This window comes from Bombus bifarius, unplaced genomic scaffold, assembly GCF_011952205.1.
Source record: "Bombus bifarius isolate JDL3187 unplaced genomic scaffold, Bbif_JDL3187 scf7180000007964, whole genome shotgun sequence".
Classification (NCBI taxonomy): domain Eukaryota; kingdom Metazoa; phylum Arthropoda; class Insecta; order Hymenoptera; family Apidae; genus Bombus; species Bombus bifarius.
In genome coordinates this window covers 367964-394352 of record NW_022884351.1, presented here as the reverse complement: position 1 = coordinate 394352, position 26389 = coordinate 367964, and the positions used below count along the sequence as shown (strand labels likewise).

At 40.2% G+C, this 26389-nt stretch overlaps 4 protein-coding genes across 7 annotated transcripts in view; 3 read left to right on the top strand and 1 right to left on the bottom strand.

The window, feature by feature from the left end:
• The window catches only part of LOC117204627 (paired box pox-neuro protein), a 32791-nt gene extending 15752 nt beyond the window's left edge, over window positions 1-17039 (top strand). Inside the window, exons 3-6 of the mRNA XM_033442219.1 lie at window positions 2185-2405; window positions 13465-13711; window positions 15044-15212; window positions 15409-17039. Of these exons, the coding sequence (XP_033298110.1) occupies window positions 2185-2405; window positions 13465-13711; window positions 15044-15212; window positions 15409-15925 (1154 nt within the window). The 3' untranslated portion in view covers window positions 15926-17039. The remainder of the gene's footprint in view (window positions 1-2184; window positions 2406-13464; window positions 13712-15043; window positions 15213-15408) is intronic.
• Window positions 17040-18485: 1446 nt separating this feature from the next.
• On the top strand, window positions 18486-21122 carry LOC117207939 (TRAF3-interacting protein 1). The gene is made up of 10 exons (XM_033448704.1): window positions 18486-18645; window positions 18737-18854; window positions 18937-19049; window positions 19156-19428; window positions 19496-19896; window positions 19980-20105; window positions 20181-20430; window positions 20519-20638; window positions 20701-20786; window positions 20862-21122. The coding sequence occupies exons 1-10, from the start codon at window positions 18511-18513 to the stop codon at window positions 21010-21012; spliced, it is 1773 nt and encodes a 590-aa protein (XP_033304595.1). The 5' UTR covers window positions 18486-18510; the 3' UTR covers window positions 21013-21122.
• Window positions 18591-24317, bottom strand: LOC117208002 (RNA polymerase II-associated protein 3). 4 transcript variants are annotated; one of them, XM_033449077.1, is made up of 9 exons: window positions 23777-23927; window positions 23377-23594; window positions 23187-23318; window positions 22832-23076; window positions 22542-22752; window positions 22130-22471; window positions 21744-22070; window positions 21472-21664; window positions 18591-18673 (listed from the first exon to the last, which is right to left on the bottom strand). In XM_033449077.1, the coding sequence occupies exons 2-9, from the start codon at window positions 23512-23514 to the stop codon at window positions 18627-18629; spliced, it is 1635 nt and encodes a 544-aa protein (XP_033304968.1). In that variant the 5' UTR covers window positions 23515-23594; window positions 23777-23927; the 3' UTR covers window positions 18591-18626. The 4 variants fall into 4 exon arrangements, with proteins under 4 accessions (XP_033304968.1, XP_033304803.1, XP_033304882.1 ...); XM_033448912.1 differs by lacking the exons at window positions 18591-18673; window positions 23777-23927 and adding exons at window positions 21173-21404; window positions 24183-24317; XM_033448991.1 differs by lacking the exon at window positions 18591-18673 and adding an exon at window positions 21173-21404 and having other exon boundaries at window positions 23878-23941.
• Window positions 23987-26387, top strand: LOC117208201 (probable cysteine--tRNA ligase, mitochondrial). The gene is made up of 8 exons (XM_033449204.1): window positions 23987-24362; window positions 24544-24839; window positions 24923-25121; window positions 25212-25474; window positions 25569-25705; window positions 25787-25909; window positions 25994-26254; window positions 26336-26387. Exons 1-8 carry the CDS (start codon window positions 24115-24117, stop codon window positions 26375-26377), a joined length of 1569 nt encoding a protein of 522 aa, XP_033305095.1. The 5' UTR covers window positions 23987-24114; the 3' UTR covers window positions 26378-26387.
• Window positions 26388-26389: the final 2 nt, after the last annotated feature.

Sequence of the window (26389 nt, the reverse complement as noted above, 5' to 3'; positions counted from 1 at the left end):
CGTATTTGTCAATCTCTATGATAATCCCGACTTGTGATATTTCCTACGTAACGACTAAATAACAGCCACGAACCGCTAAATAACCACAAAAAAAGGAACGTAATACGAATACCGATAATTTGTCAAAGCAGAAATCTAAAGACACGGTGGATAGTAGAATTAAAAAAGGATTTCCAAATAGATAATAGGTCTAATAATAATTCTTCAAGGCTTTGATTCGTATCGTTTCACCGTGAATGCGCTGATATAATGCTTACGTAACAGGATTTTATTACGATCGTAATCGTCTTCGTCTTGCAAAATCGTTATCGTAAAAACCTACCAATCCATCGAACAAGTATAGATAAGAATATAGATACATATGTATATAGAATATACAGATAGATAAACGTAAAAAGCACAGACTCCTTACAGTCGATGCTCGCAAACCATATAACAGGTCCGCAGGATTTAAGCAATTTCCTCCTCGTAATAATCTTCTCTGCTAATCGCCATAAATATTCAATCTACTTACGTAACAATGCGTTATCCTCGTCGATCAACATCGGTGAACAACATCGAAGTATCGCGTAACGCAACGACGCATCCACCGTAAATTCAGCGTCGCTACATTGCAGGGAAAACTACCTTGTAGCGATTAAAGTACGCGCAACTACGGGAGAAGAGGAACGATTGCGCGACCTTACAGGCGTATCGACGGTATCAAAAATCGAGAACGCGGATTATCTTCACGGGGATCGAGCTGGTTACCGCGGTATGGGAGAGAACAGCGCAAAAGCGTCCTTTTTACGAAGCAACGACTCGACGAGTTAGCAAACATCGAGGAACGGTAATCCGAGTAATTTCGTTTCGCGTGGAGCGCGTGAAAAATTGGTAAAGACGGCAATCGGAGAGGATCGACAGGGAGGGCGACGTTTGAAAATTAGCGGAAAACGATTTCGACGAGTGTCGCCGTTCCTTTCCCTGTTTCCTGCCCGCGTCCGACGTCCGCTGATGGAACTGCGGATAATTATACGTCCTCTTTCCCTTTGGACGTTCCCGTAAGAACGTCAAAATGACGATTCTTTCTTCCCTTCGTTTCCGTCTTTCGAGAATCCCTGGGAACTCGCCGACAGAGGGAAGAGGAAAGTCGTCTTTTCCGAATTAACCGAGCTTTGGCGTTTTTAAAATTCGGTCTCGAACTCTGCGCAGAGTTTCGCGCGATACGAACGAAACGAGAAGATAACTTGTATCTCGGATTCGGTAATGAAAAAAAAAAAAAAATATCAAAATGGATCGTTAAAACGATCGCGAAGAAAACGATTAATTTATCGAACGATATCGACGATAACAACATCGAAGTTAAATCATTCGTTTAATCGATCAAACTCATTTTGCGTGTCGTATTTTCGCGTTTCGAACGGCAAGCTTGTTCGAAATCGTAGACTCGTAGTCTGGATTTCGACGTCTACTATCGAACGAATTATAGAACGAACCGACGCTACAGCGAACAAAATTTTAGAGCCAATTAAGTACATAGTTGGCTGCGTAGCGTTCCCAACTGTATTATTAGAGGTTCGGAAAAAATGCATCTGCCTAGTGCTCCACCCTGAACCGCACTAATTATTAGCGGATTATCGTCCTTCTATTATTGTGCATTTTACGTGAGATACAAAAGAGACACAGCAGCAGCTGTGCCTTGGCGATGCCTTCGATCTTTTCCTTCCACCGACGGCTAATGATTTAATTTCGTTAACCCAAGGGTAGACGCTTCGGTTCGCTCAAGCAACGTTTTCCTCGCGATTATCGCCTGGATAATGACGCTTTTTCTCGCAATGGCGATGCAAAAACGCGCACGCTCATTTTCTGCGTTTGTTTAACCGTGTATGCGTGGCAGCGCGTATCGTACGCGACGACGAGTAGCAGTTTCAATTAACAAGACGATTGCCGTGTTGTTTCTACGAGCGTTATCGTGGCTCATCGAAGTTACACGGGGATCGAGGAAAGAAAATATTTAGCGAACAAACGAACAAATAAAATCAACGAACAAAAGCTACGGAAAATAGATGGATATTCGAATAATACGGTGTATAAGAAAGTTTGGATGGAAACGACGGCCAGGCACGAACGAACGAACGATAGAAACTTGGACTTGGACTTGGACTTGCAATCTAAATGGAAACGGTTTATTGTTTGCTGTTGCAGGTCAAGCAGGAGTTAATCAATTGGGTGGTGTGTTTGTTAACGGGAGGCCATTGCCCGACTGCGTTCGACAAAGAATCGTACAGCTCGCTTTGGTCGGCGTCAGACCTTGCGATATCTCACGGCAACTCCTTGTGTCTCATGGATGCGTCTCGAAGATTCTCACGAGATTCTACGAGACGGGCAGCATTCGACCAGGAAGCATCGGAGGAAGCAAAACGAAAGTAAGCGTTTCAACGATCTTGCAACCGTTTTAAGTTACAAAGAGATGCAAAGTAACGCAAAGACGTGGAAAGGCTTCGTGTTTGTTATTTATCGTCGCGTTGCTTCGTGCGTTTCCTCGATGACGAGAACGCGATGGAACGCGATCGCGTTGCAATTTTATTAATTTATTATTAATTTATGTAATCGCGACGCAACGTTATTAGCAAACTACGCGACATAAAGCTTACGCCCGAAACTACGAAATCTCGCGATCGATCGCTGCTTCCTCAAACGGCAAATACCGCAAGTCCCTTGTTTTCGATTCGAGCGTGATAGCGAGCAACGATTCTTTCGCAAATATCTCGTTAATGTTTAGCAAAATATACGTACGCGTTGCGAAGCGTAATACAGGTATAGTAGGAAACGTGGCGTAAGTACAAGGTGTTAAGTTTTTAATCGATCCTTAAAATTTAGCGAGCAATCCAAATCATACGGTATTGTATATACGTTCTTTTAGCTTACGCGTTTTCGATAGATTCCGATAACGTCGCCGCTTTCGCCCTGCGACCTTGCACCGGAATTAACCGATATCCCCATCGATTTCCCGTTTAAATACTCGCGTAAATTATGCCCGCGTCGTAAACTGCGGCATAACGCGGAGCCGGTACAAATAATTACCGACAATTACGCTTTAACTGGAAAACAACGTGGCCATAAACCATCGCCCCTACCTCCGATCGACCTACCTCTGTGGAAAGGCCCGCTCTTATTTATAAGAGCCTGCCGGTTAAAATTGTTAAAATTGTTAAAATTGTTAAAATTGTTAAAATTGCCGAGTGCGAACGGCTGAAAAATCGAATCCGTAAAGGACTGTACCGTAGTAGCTGGAAGGTTCAGCGGCGACTTAATAGAAAGAGTAAGAAGGGCGGATAAACAGAAAGGAGAAGAAGTTACCTACAGGACAAAAAGCGTAATAAACGCGAGGGAAGGATGTGTGTGCGTTATGGGGCGGTGACACTGATGAGAGGAGGCGAGACGCGGGCGCAAAAGTCGTCGGCCGGCAGCACGGCGCTGATGTGATTTTAAGTAAGGGCTGCGCGGAGCCGACAGCGCGCGCAATTATCCAAACACCTTGCAGCCGCGTGCATTTGCATAATTTCATGGCTTTGCACGGTCGGTTTTCTTACGCTCGCGCCGCGATCACGGTGTCGCGCGCCGAATTATCGGCACGTTGTTTCGAATCTTTGGAGCAGCGAGCGAGAGAAACGAGGAGGGCGGAGAGGCGGGGAAACGATGGCCGAGGGAATCACGGGACGATCGTAAAGCCGATCGTTCCGACGGAAAACGAGTCGAATTAGACGCACTTAGCGACCCTTTAAGGCTCGTTTTTACGCGCGAAAGATGAATTCCGCAGGGGCGTTCGCCAACGATTCCACCACGTCCCCGTGCTCCACGCGCTTCTTAATGCTTGTCCGATTTGAAATTCAAATTCTCTGTTTACGACGCCGCCGGCGGACTATTCGATTTACGATATTAAACACCTTTCATTGAATTTTTTTCGCTAACGAGCTTCGGATGGCTGAAACGATCGATAGACAGATCGGAGGCGATAGGATCCGGCCGATGTAAAAACGAAGGGATTAAGATCGAGATTTCGTTTGGTCGGGCGTACGTACGACTGTTCAGCCGATCGTCGTTGTAATTAACGAACATCGGCGCGATTGCTTTCGCCAAAGTTAACGCGACTTTTATCGAAATCGGAAAATACACGACGTATTTTTAATTCTTCGGATTTCGATCGCGTCGATTATTCTCGACAGATCCGAAACTGGATCGGACTATTTAGGAAATAGGATCGACTGGAAATTGTTGCGAGCGATATGTCGTATATTTTCAACGTATTTTTAACAACAAACTCGTTTAATCGAAGTAACTCGACTCGCGTAAACCGAAACTTTTCAAGTTAAATTGCTCGATGTTAAATTCGATGCGACTCGAATCGTCTCGAAGCGACTCGAACTACCGATCTGAACGAGGCTTTAGATCTGGAAATGGCGTCCCGAAGGAAATTACGAGTTAACGAGTTCCGACGTGGCAACAGTACCGACCACGCGATATCTCGTAGTACGTTACACGGGTTCGATAATCAAGGGCCGAGGGGTGGTGCTTTGGATTATCTCCGTGCAGATGAATCCCGCGCGATGCGATGGTACCCTGTGCGAACGCCACGGAGCCTGCCACGGAGCCTGCCACGGAGCCTGCCACGGAGCCTGCCACGGAGCATCCGCGAGAGAAGAGAGAAAAAGGAAAAATAACGAAAAAAGAAGAAAAAGAAAAAAATGACGGAATAAGAGGAAGCCGCGTTGTATTACGCGCGTGACGTCACTAATGACAATATAATTGCACACTACCAACACAGTGAATTTCTTACGACGCGCCCGTGCGGGAACTCGCGCGATCCCCGTTTCGGCTTAATGAATTTATTTTAATAACGACCGGTGCCTGGCGTGCATCGACCTCCCGGCGCTCAATTGCGATCCGCGTTCCTCTCTCCAGCCGCGTTTTCCTTCTCCTTCCTCTTCGTCTTCTTCTTCTTCTTCTTCGCCACGCTCTCTCGCGTGGAAACTCGAAGAGCATATTTAAATTCTGACTGTGCTCGAGGACGATTACGAGCGCATGTAAACGATCGTCATCAACGGCCATTATCGTGGCGTGTTCGTTTTGGTACCAGGCGATGCCAAAATAGTCGAGCCGCCGGATATCGCGTTTCTGCAGTTTCCATCGCGACCCTGACTTTCCAGAGAAGCGATTTTCCTCCAGGGTAACGAAGAAGGCGAGTCTTTGCTATTTTCGCGCGGATACGAGTTTTCGGTCTATACCGCGGAGCTGCTAACGACCGAGATACGAGATTATATCATATATCGTACGATCGAGACGATTAGGATGAAAAATATGGCGAGAGGATAGACGCGTAATTTCATCTATGTATTTTAAAAAATAGTCGCTCGAATTTCCAGAAACGCCGCCGTTATTCGATTTACTGCGAGATTTCTGCGAAAATGTCTATCGCTTAAGAGAGATTTATCGTATCGCGCTTTGATAGTTTTAACGCAAAGGGGAAAGTATCGACGTGCGGTGACTTTAACGCTCGTAAAAGCGACGTTTTCCTAGAAAGTTCCAAGAGAACGAACGTTCCTCTCGGACCTGTGATTTTTCTTCTTCGTGTATTTATTAAAGACCCGTGGAAAGTTCTTATGGTTTTCGGTAAAGCGCTTCGTTTCTGATACCATAGCTGTGATTCGTCGTTTAACTTTGAGATTAGCTGCATCGTCTTAAAGCTCGGACGCGATTGCTCGGAAAACTGTTCCAATGTACCTTTGATTTTGATTTTAGTGGATTTTTCGCGTTATCAGGTCTTTGCAGAACATATTTGCACGATATATTTTTTCCTATTGACTTCTTCTTTTTTCCCGGGTTTTATGTTTTTAAGATCAACCGTATTATCTACGTTTATTCGAGGCGAGACTGTCTCGTTTGCGTATTCCTTATCGCTTGTAATTAAATTCCGCAGAAACGAGGCGTTGAATGCGGCGATTAAAACCTCCGAACCGTCGTTGCAGCATTATTTAACCGTTATTAGGGATATTTGGAGATGTTCGGTACATCTTGATAAGTATACACATCGTGCATTTTAGCTCTCGATTAACCCGACGTTTCTGCTTGCGAGTCGAAGAAGGACGAAATACCGGTAATCGTGTGTAATGAATTCGAGCCAAAGGACTCTTAATTACACGGTAGCTTTAATCCGATTGCCGTCTTCCGAAAGCCGCGCTTTTAACGTTGCTTTCGCCGAACGTCCGTTATAACTCGGCGGAAAATTTTTGCCAAGTAACGGAAAGTAAGTGTCGACCATCGATGAAACGGCAGGCCACCGTCTTTCAAACGGGTCGTGTCTCGAAGAGAATCAGCCCGATAGATTAAATCTCACGCGGCGAAAGGAGTTCGAGTCGACGATACGTCGGACGTGACTCGCCTTAAGCTTCCAGCGAAACGTAAATGAAACTTAACCGCGTAAGGATTTTTGTATTTGTATTTTGGATCGCGATAAGACGATTTACAGATGCGTTGTCTCGATACTTTAATTTTATATGAAAAATTGGGAGAATCGACAATTTGAGTTAAAAAAAACGATATCGGTAGAATTAGGAGAACTTGTAACAAGAACGTTAAGAAACAGACAGTTAAGAGAGATAACGTAATTAGATGTTTCTGCTTTTATTTACTTTATTAACTTTGTTTTATCTCTCACGGATATCAATGACCATACTTGAACGATTAAATCGTACAAATACTCTGAAAAACTATAGAAATTTATCGAATTTCCTACGATCTTTACCTTTTGCTTACTATATATATTGATATATTATACTGGCTGTGACTGTACAGGCGATAAATACGCAGAGGCTGGCGTACTCGTAAAATATTATAAAGCTGGAATCTCCGATCAAACTGTGAACGATAAAAAGGCCAGATCTTTAATAAATTGCCAACGGAACAACTCGGAAGCGCGCGAACGCTAAACTATAACACACAGACGTAGAATAGATAGGCGCAGCGAAACTCGTCATCGATAAAAGCGGCGGTATTTTTATTCGCAAATTACAAATTACAAGGGAAATTACGCTCGAACCAAGCCGGTATCTTGATTGTATTCACCGACACGACCGGTGGTGGTCGCGGCGCGTTCCAGGAAATCCGTCACGGTCGTTAGCCAGGCCCGATTATTTTCCAATCGACCGGTTAATTTGCGAATTAATTGTCCAACTATCCGCTCGATCTACACGTGTTCCACCGTGTGCTGTGCGCGGTTTCCGAACCGTGTAAAGCTACTTTCGTCCTGGTTGCTCGTTATCTCTCGAGTCCGTGTATGTACATACGTGCTGGAAGCGGCGCGATACGGCGTCAGATAATGGCGTCGCATCACGGCAGAGGAAATCGTCTCATGAAAAATGTACGCCCCGTCGAAACCTTCCCGATAATAAAGTGGAACGCGAAGAAAATCGTACCCGCGATCATACGGTTCCCCTCTTTCGATCGACTCCTCTCTCTCTCTCTCTCTGCTTCTTTCTTCCTTCTTTTCTCTTTCCTCTTCTCTTTTTTTTTTTTTCTCGTTTTCGCTGTTTACACAACGGCTCGGCGGCTCGGCGTCGCGGCCACAGGTGCGCCGATTCACGAAATTTTTTGATTACCCGTTCGTTCGAGGCAGGAAAACCGTACGACTCCTTCCTGGAATTACCGCGTTTTCTGCCGAAGATACGCATCGAACGGAATTAATTCGCCAACGCGTACGAGACACGTCCCCCGTACTCTATTCGTTGCCCGCGTGTATGCTATTACCTGGCTGTATAATGAAAATTGCCGAATGTAGTATTTGCAAAGAATCGAGATCGATCGAACGGTGCGTAATGGTTTTAAGAAATTACACGTTTCGCGGTGAAGGAGTTTACGCCGAAAATTTTCTCCTCTTCTACTCGAGTCGTTCTCTCGCGTTCCCTTTATCGAATCGTCGAAGCTAGTTGTTCGATAAGGCAAAGCGTCCGTCAATTTCGAGACCAGTCTGGAAATCTACGTAGGAGAATTACTATACAGCGTCATGAACAATCGTCTTAAACGTTATCGATGTCGATAACGAGCGTTAAAAATGATCCGATCGTTACCTACTGAGAATCATTTTTTAATTATATTTAAACAAATAAATCAAAGCATTCTTTTTAGCCGTTAGTTTCTCGTTAATTTGTAGATTTTAATAAGGTTCGCGCGCGATTGCTGGAAATCGGGAAATTACGTGTTTTAACGTGCTTAACGATAAATATCTGTATACGCTGTACGTATTCCACGTTTATTCTCAATTAACGATCCAATTTTACAAGAAACTTTCATCGTTGACTCTAATAACGCGATCGCAAAGTCGCGAGAGAGAGGTATTTCGGTATCGAATGCTTGTTTTTCCTTGAACGCGCGCGTCCTGTAATAACGGCCCTTCTGCGCGGTTAATTCCGCGAGATCGTTCGATACATTCGTCAGACTTCTCTCGAAGAATACGTCATAAATATTGTCGCATGCGAACGCTCGTTTTCCCCAGGACGATTCCCGTTCCTCCGTCGCAAGCGTTTCCATTTATCTGGTAATTAAGATCTCGCGCGAACACGGTGACGAGTCGCGCCTGAGCTTTCTGACGGATGGGTATTTATTTCTCGATGCATGATTTAGTAACAGCCGGTTAAACGTTGTGCGACGACCAGAATAAACAGCCAGCGATCGCGCACATCGGAGCTCGTTCCGTTTACGGATCAACGTGCTAATTAACGCGGCTTGTCGATCGATAACTTTCTTGCCGATCGTATCGTAGCAAATTGATTAGAGAATTAATGGCGAAAAATTCGCAACCTGCGGTATAACTTAAATACCAGCTGATATACCGGTTCGAGTAAATAGTCGTTAACGTTCGACGATCGAAAACTTTAAACGAACGATTTTGAGTATAAAAAGAGGCATTGGGAAACGGTTAATCCGTTCTGCGAGTTCGTTCGTTCGATCTTCCTACGTTCGAGACATTCTTCTATCGACGGCTGATACGACGTTAAAAAGTCGTGCCAGTTAAAAGCTAAATCGAAGTAAACCTGAATAATCCTCTAACCACCTTTAACCAGCAACCTCAACGACAAACGCGTACCCTTCGGCCCGATATATCGCGCAACCGTCCGACCAAAAAGGAAGCGGAGGAACGTTGATATCGAAACGATCGCCGAGAACTGGCGACGATCGGCCAAAAAAATGCCCGGATACCTGGTTCGTCCGCCGAAAAAAAAAAGAAAGAAGAAAGGACGTTATTAAGCCATCTCCACGCGCGTCTTATCGCCAACGACAATTGGAGCAACCCCGTATACCAAAAGCGACAGAGGACAGCCCTTCGGACAGTAATTACCGAGTTGGTCAACCTGTTCGATAGTTTACGTTATCTAACGTTTAGCGCCAGATGTCCATACGACCAATTTCCTTTGTGACGCGGTGTGGTACGGTGCGGTGTAGTGCGACGTGGCACGCACACGAAAGACACACCGTCGACGAACGTCGCCGGGAAGCAACCCGTAGCGGCCGCTCGGGGGCCGCTCGGGGGCCGCTCGGGGGCCGCTCAAGGGTACGCGGTACAACGCGAGAGGGTAGGCATTAGGACGCGTATATCGTGGGCCGGGGTAATTGTGGCAATGACGACGGAAGTGTCAGATTAGAATCTGAGATGCTCCTGGGAGCACGCGATGCTTGTCCTAACCCCTGAAACTATTAGGCGGACGGGGAGACGGCTGCCCCCTTAAACGTTCTGGCTAACAACAGTGGTGCTCCCATATCGGCCCTATTCAATGGACAGACACACACCGGCCGCTCTTCCCATCGTTCAACGCGCGCTCTTGTTCACAGAAGACGAATAGAATCCAGGGAACGTTCGATCGACGACCGCCATACCGGAGTATCGATCGAGACTCGCTATTAATTCGCGGTTCGAGCGTTCCTCGGTAATAACGATTCGACGAAAGTACATCAATTTGAACGAACAACGTCAAACGATATTTTACAGTTTGATACACTTTACAGTACGCTTTAGGAAATGTTCGAAATTCGTAACGCAACGTTGATCGTTTATGTTATTTCTTCCGATTTTGAACATTTTATAAACTATATACTGCGAAATACGCATTGGCATCGTTCGTTCAAATTAATCCGCTTTCGTTAGATCGTTGTTACAAAGATATCTTCTACGAGTCATTAGAGTCGTTTGGTAGGACATTTTGAAACGAGTCGAGAATCGTTACGACACTCTTGCGTTACATGCTTTGGGTAATTTACTAGGTAACCAAAGGTATAATTTGGTAACCAACGGAAGTGCCCAGCCATGTATCGCGACCAACGATACCTTACACTCGCGTCATTTCTCTATATCTCGATGAAAGTTAGCGTTAACAATTATCGTTAAACAAGCTACGATAGAACGAAAACGTTAGACGGAAACACGTTAGACGACGCAGAACCTACGATATATAATGCAAATGTGTATATCGATAACTTTACCGCCATCGATGCACGATCGAGACGTTTAAAAAATATGGAAAGTAGGGAAACCGTCGTCGATAGACGACGAAACGAAAATTTCGTGAAACACGAACGAGCGACGTCGTGTATCGGAAACTGCGTGCTATTTAGCCTTGTTTTTTTTTTTTTATTTTTTTACGTTTAGGAGGAAACGATTTATGGAAATGTAGCGGTGCTTAAAGGACTAAGATGCACATCGTACGCTATTATTCGGAATGAGATTCCACGAACGATCGTACGGTTGTTACGATCGTACAACGGATAATGAAAGTTAAAACATAGTCGTAAGACGATTCGAGTTAAAAGAACGAAAAAGATCGAATTAGAACAAGGTAAAGTTAAAACAAACGAAATAATATGTATGTCGGAGATGAAATGACCCTTCCCTCTGGAACTTTGTTTAATTACAGCTGTAAACTTTAATTACAATTTTACGGATTTTCCCAATTTGCCGTCATTCTGCCCAATTCGACTTGTTTGCGATTTGTGATAATAAACTTGGGCTCAAGGCGACCATCCGTCGCCGAACGTAGCCACGATCAACGGGACGGCCGCTTCGTCTAACAAAGGTGCGGAGTTATAGTATGAGAAAATCGTTAAAAGAAATACCAATAGAGGTACGTGACAGTAAAACGTTCCAACGGGTCCTTCGGACAACGAATACCAGAGGTTGAGACACTTGCACCGCACGAGTACAGTTAGCCCGAGGACCCGCTATAAAACCTGGGTTTTTTTCGTAATTAAGGTTCTTCAAACGGACAAGCAGTCTGACCAATTGACCAATTGACAGCGACGTCGATTTCCCTTACTTTCGGAACGAGAACTATACTCGACGAATCCGATGATCTCGTGTCCTTAGACACACCCCGTCGTAGTTTTCCTCGGTGGCATCCTCGGGACGAAAATTCAGTCTTTCTTGCGATTTCATCGACGAAGAGAGTAGCGCCTTACGATCTGTGAGTATTACACGTTTGAGTTAGAGCAAGTATATATCTGTCGTATATCTGTCATCCCGTTGACCGTGAATTCGTTATCGAACCTAAGACCAACGTCGCTAGCATCGCGAGTGCCCAACCACCGTTGTTGATCGTCGAATCGGTAGTGTTCGTGTACTCGTAGTAACAGGCCGTATCTTCGTTATAACGCAACGATAGCCAACTCCAAGGGAGGTTTGTCAAAGCGATAGGCAATAAGACAGCGATAAAATACGATAACGAGAAAAAGAGCTTGGAACGAAAAAAATAACGTACTCGATGCCCCCTGCGCAGAAAATCTGACAAGAAACGATCCCCAAACTCTTGGTGGTTATCGTTCTGCCTGGTGTCGGTGGCGTGGCCGCCCCGGAGAAATCGGCGATCTCGAAAATCTGTGTACGACGAATAACATTTCCATCGCGTTAGCATAAAATTATGCGAGGCCCGGGCGCGCAACTTCATTAGCAAGTCAAATGAACGGTGGCCAGATTGAGCACCACTGGGCCCACTCGAAGGGACCGTCAAAAAGAAACGGGACGCGTCTGCGAGGAGCGGATGAGCCCGCCTCCTCGGTAAACCGGGGCTAAACTGTAATAAAGCGCGGTACGCGTTACCCACCTACCTTTGCGATCTTTACCCGTTATCTGATCCACCGGCGCAACCAGCGTGCTTCACCTGTGAACGACATATGGCCGCTGCTCGCTGCCCCTTTCGACGACAGTGTGACCACTTTCGCGTTAATTTGTCGATGAGATAGCGCCGAGTCCCCAGCCGGATGGAAAAACCATCGGGTTGATAATCGGCAACGGTCGGCGACCGTCCAAACGTTGCGACGTCCCTTGGGAACGTTTTTCGGCCCGATAGATTCTCGCGCTGCGCGGCAGAAAGCGCCGGTACGAAACACTTTTTATTTCGGAAAAATCTTCTAGATAGCAACGAGGATACCGTAGTGTGGAATTTTAGTGGGAAATTTCTCTTTCCGAATCTAATCGTCGATGATGTTACAAGATGGTACGAACGACCGTGTTGCCTCCATAGAGCGTAATATAGACTGGTTAGTTTTTTGGTTTTTGTCCGTTCGAACGAACGGCGTCTGTCTAAACGAATGCCTTTCGTGAAATTTAGACCACGTTGATACGCGAGAATATCGAAAACACCGAGAACGAAGAAACATTCGTCGTAATTAGACAGCGGAATACGCGTAATATAAAGGGACCAACCAAAAAGATAAAAACGATTAAAAATGAATGTGAGAAAAGGTGGCAACGATTGCGCGGATACTTCTTCGCGGCGCACGACCTCGCAGGTGTTACATTTTACGTTTCTCTTTGCCACAAAGTGATTCTTCGCTGGTGAGAAAGAGATCGGACGTACTCGTATATCTCGCCACAAGGACTTTATCGCGTATCGTCGATAAAATCCGATAATTCGGTTAAGGAAGATGGCGAGAAGAAATTACGAAGGGATGGAAGAGTCGATATCGAATCGATAACATCGCGTTATGTCCCGACAAGTATCGCGAACAGCGACGTTCGAGCTTGCAAAATAACGACACGATGTAAATCGCCTCTTTTCGAAGAATCGGGTGCTATCTCGCGACATTGCTACGGTAGCCATTCTTCCATATACCTGGCCTTATATTATATGCGAAATCGCCAAATTTAGCTGCGTTAATTGACATTTACTACGGCAGCGCGTCGTTAAACTTCGAGTATGGTCGTTTAATAAAGTCGACAAACTCGACGAATACGTTACCGAACGGTGAACGTGTATCAAATACGAGCATGCGTAGCATGGAATTATCTTCCAGACAATTTGTCAACTTTCTTTCGCGCGAATATTTCGAAAGATGTCTAATACAGAGATGCGATACAACGATACGACGACTTTAGGATCTCTGCGTCCTTTCCAAACGAATCTCTCCTTTAATTCGTACGTTTGTAATTTCGATTTATTGCAGCAAGTGGCCACCCCCACCGTCGTGAAGAAGATTTTACGAATGAAACAAGAACAACCAACCATGTTCGCTTGGGAGATCCGAGAACAGCTGGCGCGACAAGGAGCTTGCGATCCTCAAAGCTTACCGTCCGTCTCCTCGGTAAATCGAATTCTTCGAGGCGGTGGACTTCATACGGATCACACGGGCATCGAGGGTGGTTCAGCCAGCACGTACGCCTCGCAAGTTTCCTCGAACGTCGCCAACAGAGGTGAGAATTATCGCCAAATACCCGATAAATGAAATTAATAGGAGATTCCGATAAAGAGAGAAATTGCGCATTGAAATTGAAATTCGAGATACGCCGAAACGATTTTCTACGAAATTTTTCTAGCAAATAGCCGGCCCGTCGCGTCGTTCCTCGCAGACTCGACCAGCAGCAACGAAACCTCGAACCGCTCTCTCGCGTAATCGCGCGAATTCTCGAGAAAGAGATCGCGATTGCACGAATAATCGCACCAAAGTGTCAGCTGATCGTTCGAAAGCTGGACGATAGCGAAACGTCGAAATCGGCTCATTATGCGAGCGAAAGCTGCATCGCGAGTGCGCCATTATCGGCTAATGATCCCCTAAACATCTGTCCGTATCTCGGAATCACTGTCCGAATTTTGTTCCATTGTTTTTGTCCTTTTTACGATTCGCTTCCATATAGACGAGCAGCGACGAGAGAAAGAAGAAGAGGAAGCGACCGATGCAGCGATGCAACGATTAGAGGGAAAAGAAAGGACGAACGAAGGGGGAAGAAAGAAGGATAGAAAGGAAGAAAAAGAAGAAGAATTCGTAAAATACCCTGTGGCCGATTGACTCGTCAGCGTGCTGCAGCGTGATGAACGACACGCAATCCCTTAAAGCAACTCGAAATTTGCCTCGAAATTTACCTCGTTTATACCGTAAATCGTCTATAACGTCGTAGTCTTCTTTTTCACCTACCGAGAACGAGGCTGCGTCACGAAATTTGCGTCGATCGAACGTCGCGATACGTTCGTCCTGTTCCACGGCCGGTGTTTCTTTCGATTTTAACGTTAATTGCAAGGTCCGATCACCTTGCTAACTCTAACACTCCGATAACACAGTCATTTTCGCCGCGATAATACGATTCCATCTTTCCTCCGACGATCTTCGACGAACTTCGATCGGGAAAGTGTTTAACGCGCGACTGCAAACAGGTCGAACTCGCGAAATCTTCCAACGATGGCAAAATATGATTTCGAACGATGGAAAACGACGCGTAAAATAGAAGAAGAAGAAATCATCTTGCAATCCTTCTTGTTTCTCCCTTATCGTATAAACACGACCAAACAAAGTGTTTGCATCGATTTAATTTAAAGTGACGCGAGTTACGTAAAAATATGGACGTTAAGATCGCCTTAAATAAACCTTGTACGTCTCGCGTAACGCTCTGTGACAAATAAGAGCGACGAAGCACGTTAATAAAATAAAATAATATAACGAAAGCGTTAGACGTTAACGAGCTAAATCGTAATTTCTTTTTCTTGGTTAAATTTACGTTGTATCGTACGATGTATTCTATCTTTACCTTCAGACACACTCATGAGAACGGATTACCAATTATTTTATCCGGGATCACTGGGACCGTTGCACATTTCCACAACATCCGGTAATACCAGCGCACCATCTTGGAATCCAAGCTTTTACTCGTCTCTTTATCAAGCGACTACGCTGCACTTGCATCATGGAATGCAATCATTCACGTAAGTCTAAGTTGTTTAACCGATTTCTGTTTCCTCGAGTGGCCCCCTTAATTGGACTTTTTCTTTTTTTTTTTTTTTTTTGTTAAATCTGGAAAAACGGATCGGTAACAAAGACGTCGCTTATTATCTCGCGCTACGTACGATCGATCCATTACGTGCGTTCGTTCCGATTAAACCGATTAGATATCTGTTGCAGATCGTTAGACGTGGAACGTCTGTCGGAACAAAGCGGACCAACGAACCAGGTCGATTTAAAATCCAGCTCGAGCTCGATGGCGGGCAGCGACGACTCCTTGGACAAGAGCGACCTGGACGAGAACACGGAGTCCCAAGACCACTACAAGCCTTTCCAAAATTCGCCTATAATCCTAGAACTCGGCCAGAAGATCGGCAGCGATCGTAGCGCGTTCGTCAGACACAGTACGTCCGGCTCGTCCGGAAACCTCGAGAATCGACAGAGTCCACCGCCAACAAACGGCGACAAGCAGAAAATAGCGTCTCCGCGAATCTTGGAAACGGGAAACGAGCAGAGCACCATGGCCAAAGAAGCGGCGGTCGAGGAAAGACCGGCGCAACCTCAGAGAAAAAGGAATCCTTACTCGATAGAAGAGCTCCTGAAGAAAGACGAGGGCAAAAGCACCTCGAAGAGGCCGAAATTGACGAATCTCGGGGTGGTTCAACCCTGTGGAATTATCCTGAGCAAGGAAATCTGAAGGATCGCGGCCGAGAGATAAACAGAACGGAGGGAAAGAAGACTATTTCAAGATCCGATAAGATAGAGGCTAACAGATGATCGTCTGGATTTGGGAGAATTTTCGACGCACGGAATCAAGGATGACGATGTTCGGATGGTGAATGTGGTGGAGGATGAAGATGCGATTGGTTGAAGATGAAATGGATGGACGAGCTAGAACAGAGAGGGAGGTGTATGGTCGAAACGATCGATGGATGTTGCGACGATGAAATTGGGCTAGGCTTATGTTAGATATTCGTGGCTCTGTATTTTTCCGATCTATCGATACGAAAAGAACTTCTAAATACTTTATTTAGAAAGATACTTCATTCTCGGAATAACGAATCGTTGAGAAACCATTTAGTCTTGTACAAAACTTATTTATTAAACTCTCGTTTTAAGGGGATTAAACTACGTCCGTTAAAGAGAAATGTAACATAGTTTAGCAAAAAAGGTGGAACAACGCCAAGTTCGACGCTTGAGAAATTACATTAAAGTAAAGGAATAAAAAGAAAAAAGGTCGATAAGGTCGGCACATTATTATCGGTATTATAGATACGCGAAAATCTCGAAAATTAAAGCGATCGTCGTTGTACTATCGATACGGAGAAAAAGTATAAATTATATGTAACATTAGTATGAATCGTCGATTATGTATTGTTGACCGGAATATCGTAGGTTAAACGTAAGTCTGTTAAGATAATTTATAATTAAATTATTTTTATTCATTCTTCCGCGTCCGACGCCATCGATGATCTGTCCTTTCGAAGAAGAAGAAGAAGAAGAAGAAGAAGAAGAAGAAGAAGAAGAAGAAGAAAGGAAATCATCGATATTATGCGTAATAACGGGACGATAAAATTAAAATACGATAAAGGAAACTCATTGACGTAGGTGTTCTATCAGTTTCGATGATTTTCAACAGGTTCGTCAGTTTTGTGATCTCCGAATACTGAGATTTTTCTGTCGTGTAATTTGTGTGTGGTGTATGATTTCGTTTTGAGAGCGAGACGATGCCATATTATTATGTACGATATTTAACTTTAATTTAGTCAAAGAAACTTTGACGTATTCTAATAAAGTGAAATGGCTAGTAACCTTAAAAAGAAATTAAAAATCCTTTTTTTTTATCCATCGTGCCGAAGCGAGAGGTACCCGGATCGTTCGAATCCATCATTTTTACCTACTTCTCTTTCCCACACACCTATTTATATAGATACATTTGCCCCGTTCGACGGCAAAAAATCCACTCGTTCCTTCACAATATCTTTACCGTTCAATCGGCAAGCATCTTCGACGACATAAATGCGTCCATCGATCAAGATGAAAAAAGCGCAAATTCGATCTAGAACGATCCATTAGGCATAGGAATCTCGTCTAGCGAAGCATCGTAAAGTGGCTCTAATTTCGCACAAAAAAAAGGTCGATAGAACGTACTAAAACAAGAGACGAAGCTCGTTAGAAAGCACGATTAGCCCATAACCAAGGAAAGCATGCGAAACTTAACCGATACAGCCGGCCAATTAAACGAAAGCCTAATAAAGCGATGGCAATAAAGCACGCATCGGTAACGCGAAACAGCGGAGGCGCGAGGATGTAGTAAAGCCATAAACGGTTCGGCCTGAGTGTGTCATACGTGGACACACCACCGCGTATACATACCTTGTAAAATACGACATGAACGATGGTCACCGTAAAAAGAAGGTGAAATTAAATGGTGGATCGCGTTCCACGAGTCCTACGAACGATCCCATCCACCTTTTGCATTTATAACGTTGTAAAAACTTTTTATCCGCCTCCTCATCACGGACTAATTAATGCACTATAAAACGCTAACGCCTCGACGTCCGCTGATTTATCCGCCTCCCTTTCCACTATACGATCGTACACCGGTCTCCGGGTTTCGTAGCCCGCTCCTCTGCTCCTTCATTCACTCGTCGTCATCCAGTTATTAGCCTGAATGATAACAGGAAGTTGAGGAGATGCGAACCTAAAACTAACGCTTTTTAATTATTATTCGCTGGATGTAAACTTTTTAGACTCAAATTTTTGCAACATTATACGACCGGATTAAAATAATTTAATTAGAGGTAGATTGAATATTTTAGTTTCTTTCGGGCTATTTAAATTGTTAAACTTACGGCATTTTAGAGGCGAAGAATAGATAGATTCGTTCAATGGTATAAGATTAATTCTCTAAATGATCGTTTTTGATCCGAGTAGTTGTATTTATACCGATATTTATTATTTAGTTATAGCATTTGCAGTCCCTTCTTGTTCTTTCCATTTCCTTATTCTTACCTGAAATACAAATTTTTCTACATTTCTACACAATGATCTATTTTTTATGTATGTATGTCCATGAAACAACCGATAAAAAGATAAGAAGAACGATAATACGCATATTGGTAAAAAAAAACTATTCGTAAAATTCCACTCTGTCAAATAGATCCAGTCTATCATGTTGGTCATACATTGGTTGCCAAGTAACCATTTGATGCATACAAAGTTCAGCAAGGTTGTGAGAAAGACAGTGTAACCAGTGGTATGTTTTATTTGTGATTAACAATGGCAGACGATGTAAAACCTGAAACGATTAAAAACACTCAAGATTTACTCGGCAAATACTTCAAAAAGCCACCTCTCACCGAAAAATTACTAAGGAAACCACCGTTTCGATTTCTTCACGATATCGTCTCAGCAGTAACGTATCTTTTGCTCGTGTTTCTGGCTGTAAATACAACATGAATATAATCAATGCTTTTATAACTAATAAATGAATGGTATATCATAGGTCATAAACGAAACTGGTTTTCTGGACGGTTTGTATACAGAGGAGGAACTAAATTCGGAAAATATAAAAAACAAAGAGGCGAAACTTGCCTATTTAACGAAACTGATCGACGTCGTGAGTAAGTTATAATTTTCCTTGTATCATAAAATGTATAACGTTCTTCGACGTATTCAAATACTAGTACTAGGCAATAATTTCAGAACTGATTACCGGCGCTAATTTAACTGTACGAGCCAGCAAGATAATCTCAGGCCAGGAACCAGCTAAAACAAATGAATTATTGCAAGCAATTGGAAAAGCTTTAGACAAGAAGGTAACGATTCTACGACCGTAAGAAGCACAAATGGCTATGCGATTACTTACAAATATAAAAAAACCAATGACACGGTAAAGTTGAAAATGTTTTACGAATTAAACAGATAAGCAGCGTGGAAGCCGTCGAACGGTACAAGAAGAATTTAGGAAAAGGCAAATCTAGTTCGAGAAGTAAGCTGTCTGTAGCAAAAGATGAAAGAAAATCATCGTCGAAAGAAACGTCCCAAAAAAGGGCTTCGACATCGAAAGAAAAATCTGTAGAACGAAAAAAAAAAGCTGTTAACGAAGATAATTCAACGATACGTGAAGCAACGCGTAAAAATGAAAATCAAGATTCTCAAAAAAATGTCGAAGCTGCGGAAGTACCACGTGTCGAGGTAATTTAATATATCTTACGCTTAGATTATGAACATGAAAAAGCGTGACTGAATTTACATGTTTTAGCCAGCCCAAGAAAAAATTCCTGCATCTGCGCATAGAAAAAGCTCTTCGTCTGCTAAACTCAAACAGAATAGACCCTCCACGCCTTTGTCTGAAACTCTGCAGTCGAATAAGCGAATCGACGAAAACAAAAAACAAAAAGAATCCGAGAACAAGTCGAAACATATGACAAATGCTGAAAATAACGAATTACAAAATCAAATACTCGATACGTCGAACTCTATTAATTCAGAATCGAAATCTGCGCCAAACATCAGAGATAATAAGATAGATGAAAATATAGACAAGGTGGAGTACAAGGAAAATGATATAGTAAATAACGAAGCTTCTTTACAAAGCATAGAAAAATCTGGTCAGTCGATATCAGAGACACAAATGTTTCAATCAGAAAATAACGATGCCAGGTATCGCGTTCGCGTCAAACTGTATCTTATGAAAAATTAATATTTGTAATATTTAACGATAACTTGATAAAATACTTTCACAGTATTCCACGATCAAATTCTAGACCAAGAACTTCCTTACGTCCACCTACTGCGAGACCGATTAGTGCCAGACCTGCAGCACCTAGAATACGAGGCAAAGCAGAGTTAATAGTTAACGAAGAAATACCGTTAGAACACATTTTAATACGCTGTATGTAAAAGATCTTATAGAGAATATAAACTATTACTGCTTCATTTTCCAGAACGCCTATGGGAAACATTAGTGTCATTGTGGAGAATTCTGATCTTAAGGATGACGATGATGACGCTGAAGACATGGTAGTTATGGAAACTAGAGTAACTAGTAGCGATTCCTTAGAAAACAGTGGCAACTATAAAGTCGATGGTCAATTAACGCAAGAACATGGACACCTTGTTGCACAAATATTAGAAACACAAAAGGAATTGGTTAATAACGATAATGTAGACATGATACCTAAAAAAACAAATATTGTAAGTACAATTCACCATTATCGTAAAATATTATTTTTACCACATTATACTATTTCAATGTAACATGAAACATAATATTTGTTATTAGACATGGGATACAAATTCAAAACGCGACGCTGTAGCAAAAGAAATTGATAAACTACGAAACACGATACAAACATTAACACGCGCGACAAATCCACTTGGGAAGTTATTGGATTATTTTCAGGTAACTTATTGATTTATTATATTTTATAGTATTACACGTGTAATTTACGTTACTCTTAACAGGAGGATATAGAAGTCATGCAAAAAGAATTATTAGAATGGAAAAACCAATATCAACGAGTAAATGAACAACTGAAAATAGAAAAAATGTAAGAATATACGTATCAAGTTTTGCATCGTTTAAAATCGCTTATTTTAATCATGTATATGATTCTTTTCTTCAGGAAAACGCAAGAATTAATAGAACCTATGAAAGAAACATTAAAAGAAATTGATCATAATGTGAAAGTGCAATTGGATAAAATATGTCAAGCAAAATCGCAGATTACGAAAAATGATCAAAGGATACAAACATTATTAAATGGTCGTGTGTAAATTTCATTTCACCGTAATCTATAAAACGATAATATTTTCTCATTATCTTTAATACAAATAACATAAGTGTACAATCTCCTCTAAGTTTCTAGTCAAATATTGTACATATGTACGTAGAACGCTAAACAATGTAACACGAAATGTAATATAGTACAAGTAATTAAGAAATAATTCTAATAATCTCCGTTCCTTTATTCAAACTTATTCGAACAGGAATACTTATACAAAATATATATGTATAACTTAATATCGTTACATTACTTAAAAATATTTTTATACCTACATATCACTATGCATTTATTTCTACATTTCATATTTATCTTGTAGCGCTGAAATTTCATCTTCAGACACATTTTCCACCGTTTTGCAATATTCAAACAATATTTTCAAGTCTAAAAATTGAAGAAAAATATTATTAACGCTTTATATTATTTTAAATTTTGTAACAGTAACGCTTACTTTCTTTGTCACTGTTACTAGTAAACATGATGAGTGCTCTAAATCGCTTAACTCGACTGAGATCTTTCAAGTAGTAGAATATCTGATTTTTCCTTCCTACGAATTCCGTTCCCAAAACTTCTATTATTTGGCTAAAGATATCCGATTCCATTGAATCTTGAAATATTTTAGGTAAACTACCCTCTGATAATTGCTGGAATTTGATTTACTAATTAGATTAAAATGCATACTTTGTATATCAAAAAATTAGAACTTTTACACATTGTTCTTACCTTCAAATACTTATATCTAAATTCTGGTAAATTATTTCTTTTCCAATTCATTAAAAACTGTACAGCTGTTTTGGGAATCGGAGGTATAATATTACTAATATCCTCCAGAGGTTCAGAAACTTTAACATAAGTATTATCTTTCGCAACATTATCTTTCTGCGACATATCCACTTTCTGCATCATATCCACTTTCCGCACGGGATCTTTATGAGGTTCTTTCGTTTGTACAGGATCATCTTTGTTGTTATATGCCGTTTTGCCATTAGTATACCTATACTGATCGATACCAAATTCCACTTCTTGGATAGGTATTTTTGTCAATGATTTCTGTAATCGACAAAAACTTCAGATATTTTCGAGCATGGATGTTAATGTTGTAATTTTACCTTTGAACGCAAATGAGGAGGCTTCTCTATTGGTTCTATTACAATGACTTCATCTTTCTCTGGTAACCAATCTGGAATACGTGGATCCCTTTTCGCATTAGTATCAATCACATTATCTTTTTCATTCTCTGTACTATCTTTAACATTTACAACACTTTTATTATCTTTACTCTTCTCCATATTTTTAGTGTTTATTATATTCTTGGTTTTTGTTGTTTGTACGTTTGATGCGGTATCGTTCCACCACGTTTTCTCAGAAATCTTTTTTTCAATCGTAGTCTTTTTAATATCTTTTTTTTCAATTGTTGACATTTTTGTACCTTCCTTCGCTATAGTACTTGTCTGTACAAAATAGCATCGCTAAATAGTATGTTAACTAAATAATAAAATTTGTTTCTTAGTTATTAATTACCTCTGAACATTTAATCTTGCTTTCGATTTGATTTAGCAACAATTTAGCTTCCTTATTAGAAGGTTCTAATTTCAAAACTTTTTCTAAATCATGTTTAGCTTCTTTATATTGTTTTAGATTCATTCTAGCTGTTGCTCTTCTGTGATAAGCTTTTACATAACTCTCATCTAATTGAACCGCAGTTGAACAGTCAGATTCAGCAGAATAAAAACTACAGAAAAGTGTAATATTTTAATATCATCTGATAATTTTTAATTGAATATGCAGATATAATCAAAAGACATATATACTTGTCTAGTTTTAACTGACAGAGTGCACGATTTGCGTAAAATACCGCATCGTATGGAAATAGTTTTATAGCCTCTGTATAACAGCCAATTGCTTCAGACCATTTTTGTTGTTGCACCAAAATATTGCCATCGCTTTTATGTTTTGTTGCTTTTTCATGTGCTTTCTCTAATTCTTCTTTAGACATATGTTCATCTTCGGAATCATCTGATTGCTCATTATTATCTATTTTTCTGCATTCTTTATCCTTTGAAACGATATTACAAGTAATCAGAATTTTCCTAAGTTTTATAGAGTTTTACAGAAAAAGATGTTTAATTCAATATTCACAATACATATTCACAGTAATAAACTTACTACATCAAATTTCTCCCAAGCAGAATAATCGTGTGATTTAATCCTTTTTGACTTATTATCAGCTTGATCTTTCTTCGTGGACGAATTTTTGGTTTTATTTTTATGTTTACTTCTAATCGGTGGTAAAGTAATCTACAAAAATCATCCCTATAAGTTTATACATTTCTATGAATATGATCACAACTTGTACCTGACCACTTTTTTCTTTCCGTAATTGCTCATCTTTACATCTCATTTGCTCCTCCCAATTTTTCATATCAAGAAATTCTTTCTGTAAATCTTCTGCATTATCCTTCACCTGTTTTTGCATCAAGATCGATTTATCCATTTCGTACAACTGTGTTTAATACAATAATTGTAAGAAAAGATACAACGTCAATTGCAAATTTAGGTTATGTTCTGCTCCTTCTAAAAAAACGAAAAGATATAAATTATGATTCCACTATTTAACTATTAATTTATTAAAATATTTGATTATTTAAAACAAAATTTTGACTGAGTTCATACATCACTATTACTGTTAAAAACGTTCGTATTATAAAATAAACGTTAAAACGTTTATGCAATTCATTACATTAAAATTATTACACTTTGTCACACGTAGGAAAGTTTCGCAATGAATTTCTATATATCAAAGTACTTTTTGCTTTAACGATTTGCATTGAAATTCTTAATCTTTTAAACAACAAACCCTTAATTCTAGCTGCGAAGCACTTATCAGGGACACAACTTTCAACAAATTTCGAAATGTGTTTTTCAACACTAGCGCTCCGCATCTGGCAATCTTTGAAGTTAACATGGATAGAAAAGTGCGAAGCGAATTTTCTAAGGTTAAGTTAACCATAAAATAAAATGTCAGTTAATCATAATTGATTATAAGAAAATAATGATCGTGTAATATATCCATTTAATAATAAAAAGCACTAAAATGAATGTATTTATAAAGAATGTCTTTTATTACAAAATACGAGAAGCATGCTATCAATTTATACATACCGAGACAAAGTTAAAGAAACAAGCACAGTGGTTAAAACCTACAGGATATAAAACAGATATTCAAATCTACAATCCCATAACAAAATGTGAAGTACCGTTAATTTTAAAAAATAAAGCTGTTCTAACTTGGTATCTTTGTGGACCTACTGTATATGATTCGGCACACATAGGACATGCAGTGTAAGGTCTATCTTTTCTTTTTAATTATCATATAAGATAATAATAAATTCTTCGGAAAGGGTCTTTTATTTGATTGTTAAAATTAACATAAGAACAAAATATAATATTGTCTTAAGGTTTGCAATAATTTAGTTATTAAATAATGAAAATGTGAAAGAACATTTTAAACTTTCGTTCATAGGACTTACGTGTATTCGGATATTATCAGGAGAATATTATCAGACCACTTCAATATAAATGTTGTAATGGCCATGTGCGTAACAGACATAGATGATAAAATAATAGCACGCTCAAAAGACTTGAAACAAAATTATAAGGATCTAACAAAACATTATGAAAACGAATTTATCGAAGATATGAAAATGTTAAATGTTGCAAGGCCTCATCTGTATTGTAGGGTAACTGATTATATACCACAAATTATTCAGTTTGTGAAGAGAATTCTAGACAAAGGCAATGCTTACACTACGAAAGATGGTAAAATATAAAATGTAACAATTTAGCTATTATTTTTATTATATACTTTAATTATCGTAAATGATAATTATTCTTCCTATTAGGATCTGTTTATTTTGATACGCATAAATACGGAATGTATGGCAAGCTATCAACTCCAATATCACATAGTTTCCATCCTGATAAAAAATCTCCATTAGATTTTTGTCTTTGGAAAACAGCTAAGGAAGGTGAACCATTTTGGGAGTCTCCATGGGCTCCTGGAAGGCCAGGGTGGCACATTGAATGTAGCACTATTGCAAGGTAGAGAGCCATATTAGAATCTTTCTGTTTTAAATGTTGTATCATAATGCTTATTAAAGCTAATATATATAAAATTTATATTTCAATTAGCACAATTTTTGGAAATTCCGTAGACTTTCACAGCGGTGGGATAGATCTAATGTTTCCACATCATGAGAATGAGGAAGCACAATCGTGTTGTTATCACGAAGTAGAACAGTGGGTAAATTATTGGGTATATTATGGACATTTGTCCTTGAAACACGAAAAAATGTCAAAAAGCCTTAAAAACACCATCAGTATAAGAAAATTCCTTGAAAAATATACAGCAAATCAGTTTAGAATCCTTTGTCTACTTTCGAATTATAAAAATGGTATAGTTTGCAATAATTTATTTCTATATATGATTAAATTATTTTATATTAAATGTAAATTTCATTAACTATATTTTTAATATTCATTTTTTAGAACTTCAATTTTCCTATGATGTAATGGATAATGCGGTAGCTGTGTTACATAAAATTGAACATTTTATTAGCGACTGTCATAATTATATCGTTGGAAATTGGGATACTGGCAATGTAGATGAATCTACGTTATTCCGCGTTAGTTATCTCGTTGTATTTTATTATTTTACATAAAAACATATATATATATATATATTCATTATTGAAATAATATTTCAGTGTTTGGAAGAAACGAAAAACAGTATTAATACTGCATTAGCAAATGATTTTAACACTGCAAAAGCCATGAAGTCACTTATAAATTTAATTAATGTAGTCAATAAAATGTTACATGATCCTCAGGTAAATATATATTTAATAGCTAATATTGATTTACTCGGACATTCTCAACAACGAACTTAGAATGTACTGTTGTATTAAATTTAGGGTAGTACGAACACTTCTAGTACCTGTATACCTGCTGTAGCTGCAGTATTAAATTATACATCAGAAATACTTTTCAAATTCGGAATTTCAAATCCTAGTGCAGTAAATGATTCTAGAATGGACAGTGTCGTCGAATGTTTGATAAAATTTAGAGGTGCTGTGCGTAACAAAATTTTAGAGCAAGATGTGAAAGATAAAACTTTACTTACGGCGTGCGATAAAGTACGATCGGAACTTTCCACTTACGGTATAATAATTAAGGTACAACATTATATATATATATATATTTCAGTAATTTAATTTTTAAATGATGTATTTTATATTCTAGTTCTGTCTTTCTAGGATTGCAAAACTGAAACTAGTTGGAGTATCAAGAAATATTAAATAAAAATCAGC

Bases quoted from the DNA above. Each gene is read 5' to 3' on its own strand.
- LOC117208002 (XM_033448912.1), bottom strand. From the start codon at position 23,514: ATGGATAAATCGATCTTGATGCAAAAACAGGTGAAGGATAATGCAGAA. The intron at 23,319-23,376 runs GTACAAGTTGTG...TGATTTTTGTAG, and splicing joins GGAAAGAAAAAAGTGGTCAG to ATTACTTTACCACCGATTAG. The intron at 21,405-21,471 runs GTAAGCGTTACT...TTCAATTTTTAG, and splicing joins TAGTAACAGTGACAAAGAAA to ACTTGAAAATATTGTTTGAA.
- LOC117208201 (XM_033449204.1), top strand. From the start codon at position 24,115: ATGAATGTATTTATAAAGAATGTCTTTTATTACAAAATACGAGAAGCA. The intron at 25,475-25,568 runs GTATAGTTTGCA...TTCATTTTTTAG, and splicing joins ACTTTCGAATTATAAAAATG to AACTTCAATTTTCCTATGAT. The intron at 26,255-26,335 runs GTACAACATTAT...CTGTCTTTCTAG, and splicing joins CTTACGGTATAATAATTAAG to GATTGCAAAACTGAAACTAG.
- LOC117207939 (XM_033448704.1), top strand. From the start codon at position 18,511: ATGGCAGACGATGTAAAACCTGAAACGATTAAAAACACTCAAGATTTA. The intron at 18,646-18,736 runs GTAACGTATCTT...GGTATATCATAG, and splicing joins TTCACGATATCGTCTCAGCA to GTCATAAACGAAACTGGTTT. The intron at 18,855-18,936 runs GTAAGTTATAAT...CAATAATTTCAG, and splicing joins GAAACTGATCGACGTCGTGA to AACTGATTACCGGCGCTAAT.